The sequence below is a fragment of the Pseudochaenichthys georgianus genome, chromosome 2 (genome assembly GCF_902827115.2).
Source record: "Pseudochaenichthys georgianus chromosome 2, fPseGeo1.2, whole genome shotgun sequence".
Taxonomy (NCBI): Eukaryota; Metazoa; Chordata; class Actinopteri; order Perciformes; family Channichthyidae; genus Pseudochaenichthys; species Pseudochaenichthys georgianus.
In genome coordinates, this window is record NC_047504.1 from 5,960,067 (window position 1) to 5,973,021 (window position 12,955).

A 12,955-nucleotide genomic window follows, 5' to 3' on the forward strand; every position below is an offset into this window, starting at 1 on the left:
TAAACATATTAAGCTACTGTAGCCACAATACTATACAGATTTTTGCAATCCTATATTCACCTGTTTTTGTTTGAGATAAATATGGATACATTGCTAAAACATTTTTTAAGAATGAAGATCAAATTAATAGTTGATATTGTCGAAATACAAGCGAAGACAGAGAATTCAGTCTGATAAACCGCATTCAGTCTCTTTTTGAAATCTCAATAACACATAAAATCATTTATCAGGGTGTCTGCAGGGTCTTAAAAAGTCAAATGAAGGCTATTAAAAAGTATTAAACGGCATTCTCCAAGGTATTACATTTTGTAGCTTGTTTTCAATAAGTATATAAATGGTCCAAAGAGGTTGTATTCTACAGTCTGCCTGAATGTAATCATGGCGTAGGTGTGTAGTGTGATTCTGTGTAGTTTATTTATGGCATCCTGTTGGATTGGACGTCATCTGAACAGGACATCGCACGCTCACTGCTTGATAGCGCGCGAAGGTCCGTTTACGCCGGTTGTTAAACAACATCGTTATGGGGAAATGCAAGTTTGCATCCAAATGGTTAGAAGATAAGGAGAAAGGACAATCAATACTGTATGTGAGGTAAAGTGTCGCCAATGTAATCGGTTAAAACTCGAAGTGGCGATGAGCTCTTAAAATGTGTGGAAAGGGTCTTAAAAAAGGTCTTAAAAGGTATTACATTTGACTTCAGGATTCCTGCATATACCCTGTGTCTTAAGCAGTGTCTTGCTACTTTTTGAAAGCTCAATAACACATACAATCCTTTCTGCACAGTGGTTTTACAGTAGCTTATTCAAATAAGTAGTTTATTTAGCAAAAAGACAGGGTGATTCTCCTGCTGCTCAGGGCTTCAGAAGCTAGATAAAGGTAGAGAGAGGTACAGTATGAGGTTACTCCTCAGAAGAGTACCGGGTTGTCATTAAGGAACGCTGGTTAGTATGCATCTCTCCCCACCTGAGACATATTCAAAGCATCAAACATTGCACTTCCTCCTCCTCCTAATCAGGAGTCGACTATGAGGATTTGAAGTAGAACTGAGTTCATCTCTGGTGCAGCTGTATCAGGTTGTGTAGTCTGATATCCATACACTGTGAATGATTATGAATTTCTTCCCTCCTCTGCCGTCTTTCAGTATAAAGAAGATGACTTCAGACAAGAGCTGCGGGGATGAGATGGAAGGGAAGGGTTCAGACTTCAGTTAGTACATCACACACATCCACACATGTTACTTAATTACTGTTAATGTGTGTGTGTATACAACTTTATTCGTGTCTGTTTGGTGGTGGTCCATTTCAGTTTGTATGTGTGCACAGAGGGTGAATGCAGTGAGTTCCTGAGTGCAGTGAGGAGTGTTTGTCTGAAGCCAGGCCAAGCAGACACTCTGAACATCCACTACCTGCCCTTCTTCCCGGGCACCAAGTACTGCTCCGTGCTGCTGGGTTGCCCACAGGTCAGTGTCCGTGTCATATGTGTCTATCGCTTGAAAATATTTGTAATACATATTTTGGCCTATAACTTGAACACTGAATTTCAAAGCTTGTAAATGGACCATTTACAGTCCATATTTACCTTATAGGTGGGAGATATGGTGTACATGGTGAAGGCCACAGCAGAGTTGCCTCTTCCCTCCCCTCTTACCGCTAGGCCCAGTGCTAACATAGTCTCCATCCCCAGCAACTCCGGTAGGAAACCTGTCTCCATAATATATATATATATATAAACTATATGATATTAACTGTAGCTGTTTTTCCATTAATACTTTTAAACATTACCCACCTACTAACCTACACTGATATCAAATAGATGATCATTAATCATTTTAATTCATGTATCATTTACAGAATTGTTCCTTTTCTTCAGACAACATATTGTTATGACATTGAAGTGGCACTGTTAGTAATATAATCAGTTATAAATATAATCAAAAGTTGTACTTTTTACAGTATTACTGTTTCTACAGATGACATTTTTTAATGGATTTTTTGTCAAAGCGCTTCAGATATTCATTGCTATCGGGATGTTAAGAGCATTCCATGGAATATAATATCTGGAGGCGTGTGGCGTAGTGGGTTGTCCGTAGGTGTTTGGAACAGGGGGTCACAGGTTCAAACCCCGCTTCAGTCAGCATGTCGTTGTGTCCCTGGGCAAGACACTTCACCCCAAATTGCTCCTGTGGGGATTGCCCACAGTATTGAATATGTAAGTCGCTTTGGATAAAAGCGTCTAACAAGTAACATGTAAAAATATAACAAAAAGTGTATCTCGAGCCGGTTTCTGAAACTTACCTACCCCACCTTTAAACTGTATCACCTAAATATGAAGTAGTGTGTGCATTGTTATTAGCTGATCCAATAACGTCACTGTTTTGTTCCACCAACAGAACCAGCTGTGTTAGTATCAGTACTCAGCCTACACTGCAAAGTGGGCCAGGTGTGTGAGGAGTTGCTGCGTGTGCCTCTGATCAATATGGCCCGGGAGCAAGCTCTGGCTCTCTGGGGTCAGCGCAGCATGAGCGCTGATGAATACAGGAGACGCATGATTACACACACTCTGCATAGCAGCACCGTGAAGGCGACCAGTGCTGTACGTAAGCTCTCCAAACAAATGGTGGATTCCTTGCTGTCCATATTTTACTTTCTGTCCCTCTTGTCTCTTAGGCCCAACTCTTCAGAGGTGTTTACCAAGGTGAACAAGTGGAATACAGCGTGGAGGTTTCTTTGCCACAGAAATTTGCTTTACCCAGTACCGTTACAGTACCTGTAAGAGAAGAAACCAGAACCCCATGGGAGAATCCTGCAGGTACACACACATGAGAACATACAGAATGTATTGTTGTGTGAATGATATGTGAGTAGATGTCATGGAATGCATGAGAACGAGACATCCTGAGGTGAAAAGGTTTACACTACTCCTTTCAACATTTCAACATCCTTCCATTCATAAATCTCCTTTTCTGTGACGTCATTAGATTGTGGCTGTCTGGACATCCCAGTACGTTTCCAGGCGGACTGCGTGGGCCAGTTTACCTGTCAGGTGATCCTGAGGTCCTGGTGTGATACCAGGGTCTATGTGCTTGAGGCACAGGTTACTTCACAGGTAAATATCAGCTGATATCGACCCTAGTCAACCTGTACATTGTATATTAAGTAAAGGCAGGGTCCCTGCGTGGTCTTAAAATGTCTTAAAAAGTCTTACATTTGATGATCTCAATTTAAGGCCTTAAAAAGTCTTAAATATGATAAAAAAAATAAGAAAGAAAGGTCTTAAATATGATTTAGAAGGTCTTAAAAATGATCGGATTTGAAAGGTACTTCTGTGTAGCGATCGCGTGTTTTGGGGGAAATATCCGGGCTGCAAAGTAACCAGTACAGTTCCCCCCAACAATTTGTATTGAATTAAATCAACATGGAACCAGTACTCACTAATTTTGTTTCCCCTGGCCCCTTTTCATTTAATTACAAACCTTTATTTACCCAGGTGTATCCCATTGAGATCATTGATCTCTTTTTCAAGGGAGACCTGCTACTCTTAGCAGAGAACACCCACCTAGTAACCTAGCAACCAAGCTTCAGCTAGCGGCAGTCAGAAACTCAGGTATCTTCAAATCTACTCAAAAGAAATATGGGGAAGTTTAAGTTCAACCGTATTTGGTTGGAAAACATCGAATGTAGTGCTTGGTTGAAACCAGTTGAGGGGAACGTGTTTGAAACCCGCTGCACCTTTTGCAAAAAAAAATAGCATTTGTTTTGCTAATGCAGCGTTAGCTAGTGCTGCGTTAGCTAGTGCAGCAGCTCCCGCAACAACACCGGGGGGGCTCCAGACGACGTTTGGGTCTACGTCAACCCTAAAAGGGGAGGTGCTGTGGACGCTAAATACCGTAGTTAATCATACAACAGCAGCGATGAAAGTTTGTAGTTAAGGCAGCAGAGCTCTGAATATAGCTCTTGTCACTCTCACACACACTTTTTGTCTAACACAGTTCAGTGTACTGTTATGCTGTTATGTTCAGTCATCGTTCTTATGTTGAACATGAATAAATGTACTTTGTAAGTAATTATGGGACGTATTTCTTCTTTCATATCAATTTTCCTTCATACTTTTTTGCCGTAAAATAGGTCTTAAATTCTATTCTAAGTGGTCTTAAAAAGGTCTTAAAAAGTCTTAAATTTGAGTCGATGAAACCTGCAGGAACCCTTAAAAAAGGTTATTGGTTTTTGTGGTTTATGGATAATGTTAATACAACTCATCTGTGACCACAGGGAGGATCCGTCCACTTGGACTTCAGTTCACCTGCTCACCGTTCAGTCACACAAGACATACCACTGGTGAGGAGAAAGAGAAAATGCATTTATCAGATCCTGTGTATGAGGAGGCAATGATAAGTACAGAACACTTGTTATTTTTCATGTGTAAATTCAGTTTTCAGCCTTTCAAATATAGCGATTTAGTCTAGATAGTGTTCTGCTTATTAAGCATTATCTTAAAAGCCATTAATTATTATGAATCATTTTAGAGGAATCTTCCAAAATGACAATCTGATTGCTTGAAAATTAGTGGAAGTCATAGACAGCAACCAAACATGTGTGAAATGTATAACTATATATTTGTACATTTTATAACTGGACTAAAACAATCATATTTAAAGTTTTAGGTCAGAAAAATAGAAAATGATTTAATGACAGCTTTGTAAAATAGCTTTTAAAATGTTTTAAAATGTTTAAAAATGGTTTGTTTGAGTCAAATAATCATGCCTATGTTTCTCGCAGCACAATGAGACCCACCAAGACTGGAGAATGCAGGCAGAGGTGTATGGAGGAGGATTTTCTGGCCCAAAGGTTTTGAATGTGCCAGCAGGGACCAGAGCCTGCTACCCCCTCACCTTTCACCCTTCTGCACGATGCACTGTCACGGTAATGCCTTTCTTTGTAATGGTTTCAATGCTTCTTTTCCTCCCCCTCTTCTGACAGCCCAGCAGCTGATCTCTGAGCAGGAGAGGCGGGGCTATTGCTTCAACGTTATCAGGAAATGATCGTATAGGCGTAGACACGGAGCCGTTTGCCCCCCCAGAGCGTTTCGTCCGCAGATCTACCCACCTAAGGACCCGTTATCGTTTTCTACGTTTCCATGTCGGCCTCGTGTGGCCGAACCGTCTATGATAGAGAACTGTAGCGGATACGACCGTTAGCGCTCTCGTGTGGCTGCAGCCTTACACTGAAATCTTTACAGTGTGGTAGCTATGAGTTTGAATGTATTCAGGATCAATCAAGCATCAATGCTTAGATGACAAGCCCGCTTTCAAATCCCTTGCCACCATTGCTCATGCACCAAACCCTTCTATTTGGCCTTAGTTCTTGTTAGCCCGTTCCGCTCCATGCTCTTAGGGAACAGTCAGCTTGAGTGCAAGAATTATCCTCGATGCCTCAAACAGCAGCCTGTGGCTGTTAGGATGATATCTGGGAATGTAAGCTTCCTCTGGGGCTATCATCTTTCAGGGCTTTCTGAGAATGTGACAGATATTTCTTTAACTGTCTGTAACTGAGCTTTCGCTTTTAAAAAATAATTTTACGAGTGAGACGTTTATAAAAAATGTGTTCCTAATCCAAATGACTGCTTGGACTTCATCCCTACTCACACAGGGCAAGCTGTCCTTACATAATGACCATGACGGTACTGAGCACGTGTTCACCCTGGGAGGAGTGGGAGAACACCCCCTGCCTGTGGCCCATGTGCTACTACAGTGCTCAGCAGGTCAAACTACACACACAGTGATGAATGTCCCCAACTACAGCCAGAACAAACTCACTCTCAAGGTACAAGCAGACATGCAAAAACATCCACACAAACGGCTACTTGCTATCAAGGTTTACTATTATGCAAACTGAATATCTGTTTCTTGTCGAATAATAGAATCAATTCAAAGACGTCAAACGTTGTGATTTCTAGACATTGCATATTGTGCCTTTCCTTTCCCTCTGTATTAATGGTTGTTGTCTGTCATGTGTGTTTGTGTACATGCATGTAGGCAGAGACAGACCTGTCTGCTGTAAGTGGCCCCCCCTCCCTGGAGATTGAACCTGGTCAAAGCGCTCCATACACCCTGGCTGTGTCATCATTGAAACGAGGAAAACAAACAGGTGATCCCCCCCCCTGCTGCATGTTTGTGATTGTAGATGTTGTGTGGTGCGTTAGTTAAACAGTTAGCTGCGCTCAAATGTCAGCTCATTTGTTTATCAAAGTGTATTCAATTTGCTTAAACAGATGCACAAAGATTATGTCTGTTTAATCACCTATATTCAAATGTTGGTGATTAACTGTGTTCTGTAATGTTGTAGTCATTGTGTTGCATGTTTATGAATTGGCAGTTGAGTAGAAGAAGATGATACACAGGAAATAAAAAGACAGCATGCTCATTACGATGCATTGATTCATTTTCATCAACTACATACAACTCAAAGAACTTAAAACCTAAATACATAGTGAAAAACGACTTAAATAAAATAAATAAAAAACGTAGCACTTTTTCTTGCAGGCAATGTGTCATTTACAGAAATGTATAACATACAGGAGGCAGACAAGCATAAAGGTAAGCTTCGTGTTGTACCATGTACTGCAGATGAACCATTTAGAGCGCAGAACACTTTGACTTGATTAAACTATTGTGTGTTGACATTTATTCTGGATATATGCATGTGTGTGCCTGTCATTCAGGAAATGTTCCCGGGTGCTACGAGGTTCATTTCTCTCTGGAGATCATTTGTAAGGCAGCAGCGCCTATCAAGCTCATATTTGTACAGTGTGTGGCTCAGGTAAGTTACACACTCGCACTTTTCCATCGGTATCTACTAACCCTTGCTAATTACCTTCATGGTTCAAATGTTGCATCGGCACATTTAATCAGACTTGGGGAGTATACCAAAAGCTAAACTTGTAAATAATCAGGACCACAGTTCATTCAGTTTGTTGTTAATCTCTCTCGTTGAAGAAAACACTGTTTGAATGTTTTCATCTTTCAAGAGGTAGAGGCAAAAATATGAGTAGAGAACGATATTTGTATTGAAAGAGAAGACGTGGAGGGGTAGTGTTTCTGCTGCAGGCCACTGTTACAGGAAGCCTAATCTTCCTTCTTCTCGAAGATCAAAAGAACATCAGAGAAGTGGAAACAGGTGTCATCTTTGAAATGTCTTTCCCAGAGCTCAGTTGCTATAGAGATCCCTGTCAAAAACCCACGAGGGGAGCCGCTGAGGCTGGATGTGTACCTGGAAGGAGACGACCTGAGTGGAGCCAACCGGGTATCAATTCCTCCAGGGGAGACTCTCACCTACAAAGCCACCTTCTCCCCTGGCGCAGTGAGGAAGAGCACCGGCAGGTAGGAAGCACTGCAGACCACCCGACTTCTTGTTGGAGAAGGGGGTTAAAAAGGTTCCCCTACACAATTAATGAATTAAAGTATTAAATACGTTGTTAGATTGATCCAAAAGGACATATTTGCCATTGTTGTGAATGTGGTCCATATATAGTATTACATTTGGTTGGTGTGTGTTCTATGCCAGTGTGGTGTTCCAGTCAGAGCAGACGGGGGAGTTTTGGTATCAGCTGGAGCTTTATGCACTCCCTCCACCAGTCTTCAGGCTACCAGAGGACTGCTGTCAGCTGGGCAAGTAGGTGCACACACACACCAAGACACACAGTATCTCAATGCAAGGCTTAGATCAGGGGTGGGGAACCTTTTTCCTCTCAAGGGCCAGTTCAATTTTTCCAACATCCTCCAAGGGCCGTAAAAATGATTGACCTCTGCTTAAAAAAACTAAAATCAAAGCCCATTCATTCAGCCTTTCTTTCATGCTGTGTAAAGAAAAAGCAACCTCTTAATCCAGATATTTTACCATGACTCGTGCATGCACGTGCACGTGTGGCGTGACCACCAACACAGAAAGATATGGACACAAGATGTGTGCAAATGTATTTAGTTTCCTATCCATGATTTAAGATGTGTTTTTAAATGTTGAAGTTAAAAGCATCAATCTGCTGCACTTTGAGAGCAACATTAAGAGATCTATGGAAACATCCCTCAACACCAGATGAAACAGAACTGTAAACAGATTTTCTTTTTCTTTATGGATATTTTACAAATCACTCCCCTTTCAAACTGTACTGTCATATAGTATTTTATACCTGTTTACTTTATTCTCTTGTTTTTTTTTATAACTATAATGATCATATAAAGATGTGCCTTTACCTCACTGGCTGTAGAAAAAGCTTCTTATATTCGTTAGCATAGCTAGCTAACCAGATGCTAATAACAACAAAGTTATTGACTGTATGATCAGTATGACAGATGAGCAGATCGCCACTGGGCTTACAACTAAGACACAGCCAGGCAGAAACTGCGGCATGTGTACGGCTCCTTATCTGAAGTGCTGGAGCCGTGTTCTGGTGCTCTCCGTCAGAACTGCACCCCTGTCAGTCGAGACATATACCACGTGATGACACGTAGGCTCGTGATGTGTTCAAGGACCCTGACATTGGCCAGGAAAAACAGGCACTCAATTGTTATTTTTTTTGCGGTCTAGATTTCTTAAATTTTTTTTTTTTTGCGTGTGTTTATAAATTACCTCGAGGGCCGTAGCGAATGGTCTCGCGGGCCGTATACGGCCCGGGGGCCGGAGGTTCCCCACCCCTGGCTTAGATACACACATGCATGACATAGTTCTTTGTGGCATTACATCCGGGAGCCAATATTGATGAGACGTTGATTCAAGTTTAATTCCAATTGAGAAAAATCAGCTGTCAAGCAAGCAGTGTAGAAAAAGCCAAACTATTGTGTGTGTGTGTGTGCTGTGCGTGTGTGTGTGTTGTGTGGTGTGTGTGTTGTGTGTGTGTGTGTGTGTGTGTGTGTGTGTGTGGTGTGTGTGTGTGTGTGCGTGTGGTTTGTTGTGTGTGTGTGTGTGTGTGTGTGTGTCAGATGGACCAGGCTGAGCATCCCCCAGGTTAACCCACCAGCAGCTGAGACTCTGGAGTTGACTGTAACGACAGTAACCCCAGACACTACACACTGGAATGGATTCAGGAAATACAGTGAGTACATGCTATAACACCAGTGCTGGAATTGGGCCGGTACTCACCGGTACACAGTACCGGCACTTCTGGTTCTAACCCATGGAGTACCGGCACTTCTTGCTCAGTACCGGCATGCTGGCGGTACTCCGGTACTCAGGCCACTCAACACTCTCCCGCCGTTCTTATTATACATCCATATATACAGCCGCCCGGTACTCAGTAGATGCGTCATGAGGTGCCGAACGGACATTCTCATCGCTCTAACCGCTGGGGTTTCACAGCGGCTGTCAGCTGTTTACTCCTGTCATTCAAACAGAACGTTCTGGAGAGGGGGCGGGGCTTATCTTCTCCATGTAAATACTGTGGTGGAAACGACTATGTCAAAATTAACCTATTTGACCGTGATTTAATAGTAATACACGTTTCAAAAATAATAATAATAATAATAATAATAATAATAATAATAATAATAATAATGCCGAAGTAACAACATACTGAAAACTGTTAGTAAAACCATGTTTTAATGCTTTACAATTTACATACCTAGATGCACGTGTGTTGTGTTTATGCAGTGCAACTCCCACCCAGTGGGTGGCTATGTAGAGTGATAGAACAGAGCAGGCACGCCCCCGAGAGAAGGAAAGCAAGTCACGTCACAAATTAGCATTTCTAAAATGTTAGCGTGGATTAATAAAAGTGCAAAAAGACAGCGGTTGTCGCCGGAAGAAACTTCAAATACAGAGAATGCTGTGCCTGTGTTGGAAATTGTGTCTGATGGGGAGCTTTCTTTGGTTGATCCTCCTGCTCCAAAGTTCTAGTGCATTAGCATTAGCACTAGCTCGCCGCCTCCTCCAGAGCCTCTAACGTTAGCTACTGCTGGCGCAACTGCCACCACCAACACCGGGCAAAGCGATGCACCTGACTGCTGGACAACGGGACCAGGTGCAATATTTTTTGCAAGACCAATGCATGGCTCCTTCTTAAAGATAAGAAGCTAGGATGTCGGATATGCAGAGATGTCAAATCTTTGGGACTGAAACTGAAACTGGTCAACTGAATGGGGTGATGTGTGCAGTGTCTCATTTCAAGGGCAAAGGGCAGTGTTGACAAGGGCAAACAACAAGCTAGCCTGAGGAAAAAAAATCAAAGAACATAAAGAATCACAAGCCCATGTAAAAGCTGCTGACATCCTTACATCTGCTTCACGTGAAACTATTCAACATCAAGTGCAGTCTATGCATAAATCTGAATTAGACACCACTATCAGAGTTTTTCGAACGGCATATAAAATTGGCAAACATAGCCGGCCATTCACAGACATGCCAATTGATTTGAATGTACAGAAAACTGAATGGGCTGAACGTGGGCAGGGTTTTGCACTCCAATAAAACTTGTGGCGAAATCATCGACCACATAGCTCATGAGCTGAAGAAAAAAATGGCAAAAGACATTACAGAAAACCAAAGAAAACTCTGTGTTTTGGTCGATGAATCTACCACTATTAGTGGTAAAACGGTGCTTGTTGTGTGTCTACGCTCAGCATTAGCTGATGCTGAGCCCGAAACGTTTTTTTGGGAGCTGATCGAGTTGGATGGAACAACGGCTGATGACATCACAAAGGCGTTAATGGAGTGTCTTGGAAGAGATTTTAACGAGGACTTTTTAGGTCAGTGTTTCGTTTCTTTTGCATGTGATGGGGCTTCAGTCATGCTAGGGAAGAGAACAGGCGTTGCTACCCAGTTGTGTAGTACATTCCCAAGCCTGTTTGTGTGGCACTGCTCCAATCATTGTCTAGAGCTGGCAGTTGGGGATGTGGTCAAGGAGGTCTCAGGGCTCAATCATTTCCAGATCTTTTTTGACAAACTCTATTCCTTGTTCCATGCCTCCCCCAAAAATCAGAGGCAGTTAGCGCAGTGTGCGCAAGCAGTCGGACAGCGTCTCCTGGTGATAGGCGTGTTTTGTCCATCCGCTGGGTGGCTTCAAGTGAAAGGAGCGTCAGAGCAGTCTGGGAAAAACTACAGAGTGCTTCATGATCACTTCACAAATGCTGCAAACGACACGAGCAGGGATTCCAGAGACAGAGCAAAGTACAAGGGCCTGGATGATGTGCTCACATCTGCAACGTTTGTCAGCAATCTGGGACTGATGTACGATGCGCTCACAGAGCTCAGCGACCTCTCTCGGCAACTCAAAAAAGAGAGATGACACTGCCTACAGCAGATAGGCTCTTAACTCGAGAAATACGAGTTTTTGAATCCATGGTCACCATGCCTGGCCCACACATGACTACAGTTCATACAGCTCTAGCTGAGAAGTCATTCAATGGTGTTGCCCTGCCCCTGCGTGAGAATGGCAGGCTTGTACAGATTAATGCAGGTCAGTTTTTCCGCAGTATGGTAGAGGAATCTGAGACACAGAATGACTTCCACAACTCTCCTCTCATGTCAGCACAAGAGAAATCCCATTACATGGCCGGGAGGCCCGGGACAATCAGCTAATCCAGGACATGAAAGTTACCCATCCTGGAAGTTGGCCTGAAGAGGAGTTAGACGTACAGTATGGGGACGTAGAGGTGCTACGTTTGTGCGAAGTGCTGAAAGTGGACAGAAGAGAGACTGTTCAGGGCTTTCGCGAATACAAGGAAACCAGGGCATCCCGTACACCTGCTGCCATGGAGCCTCTACTGAAAGCAGTCCGAACCATCGCTGTCTCCACTAGTGAGTGTGAGCGGGCATTCAGCTGCATGAACGATATCCTTACTGCAAAAAGGAATGCTCTCTCTGTCAGCCGACTGTCCAGCCTGGTTTTCATTAAATGTAATGGACCATCACTAGGACAGTTCAATCCGGAACAGTATGTGAGGTCCTGGCTGGCAAAGGGAAGGAGAATTGCTGATGAAAGAGCCTGTCCAGCTCCAGCCCCTGATACTGATGTCCCCAAGGCCTTCTGGAGCCTTTTCTAACAATGTGAAGTATATTGCAAAGCAGCTCACCCAGTGAGAAGACTTTTGGCATAATGTGCCGATTTGTACAGATCCTGGAGATAGAAGGACTTCAGACCAACCAGGGAGTTATCTGATCAGCTTGGTGTTCAATGTAACTCTTTACCATGGCTCAGACTTTGTTACTTGCAGTTACAGTTTCTCATTTTAGATTGTGCAAATTTTGCATTTGTTTTTACATGTTCTTTGTTCATGCTCTTTATCATTTTTCTGAGTTGGAAAGTTAGATTGCATCATAGTTTACTTTATACATATTTGTATTCTTCAGTGGTGAAGTATATTGCAAAGCAGCTCAGCCATGTGAGAAGACTTTTGGCACTTTTTCGTTTTCTGAGTTGGAAAGTTAGATTGCATTCAAAATGTACAGAAATACTTAATTTTGTTAAAGCTTTTTATAAAAAATGCTTCTGACCAGAGCTTTGTTTCCTTGTCATTAATGTTGAACACCACCAGAGGGGCTCTCACCTGAAAGGTCTCTGCTTCATGTGTCTTCAGCAGAAGATCTAGACTTTGATTGCTATATTTTCAGTTAATATTGACCTTACTGAGCTTTAGCCATATCCGCTGCCTATCATAAAAAATGTTAAGTACAGTGAACCTTTCTAAAATATACAGTAGTAAAGAGACAAACCCACCAGCATTATAGTAGCCAAATTCTTGTTTGTGGGCTGTATATATAAAATTGACTTGAAAAAGTTGCTGATTTTAGAGTACTGGCACCTTTTTCATTCCAATTCAAGCACTGTATAACACTCACCTGTGTGCCTCAGCTCCGTGTTCCATTTTATTATTTTAGAACAGATGTATGTCACTGCATACATTTGAATTCTCCTTGCCCCTGGGGAAATTAAATTACCATTTACTTTTGATGTTCTTTGAAGTTCAATA

General features: G+C 42.4%; 1 protein-coding gene across 1 annotated transcript in view; it reads left to right on the forward strand.

Annotated features, from left to right (window-relative positions):
• The window catches only part of LOC117458564 (cilia and flagella-associated protein 47-like), a 68,373-nt gene that overhangs the window by 34,404 nt on the left and 21,014 nt on the right, over window positions 1-12,955 (forward strand). The window contains 17 exon segments of the mRNA XM_071205304.1: window positions 1,142-1,206; window positions 1,323-1,459; window positions 1,586-1,691; window positions 2,390-2,592; window positions 2,667-2,808; window positions 2,978-3,105; window positions 4,269-4,334; window positions 4,776-4,919; window positions 5,646-5,819; window positions 6,032-6,143; window positions 6,539-6,592; window positions 6,718-6,815; window positions 7,200-7,375; window positions 7,560-7,667; window positions 8,972-9,033; window positions 9,036-9,062; window positions 9,065-9,084. Of these exon segments, the coding sequence (XP_071061405.1) occupies window positions 1,142-1,206; window positions 1,323-1,459; window positions 1,586-1,691; window positions 2,390-2,592; window positions 2,667-2,808; window positions 2,978-3,105; window positions 4,269-4,334; window positions 4,776-4,919; window positions 5,646-5,819; window positions 6,032-6,143; window positions 6,539-6,592; window positions 6,718-6,815; window positions 7,200-7,375; window positions 7,560-7,667; window positions 8,972-9,033; window positions 9,036-9,062; window positions 9,065-9,084 (1,822 nt within the window).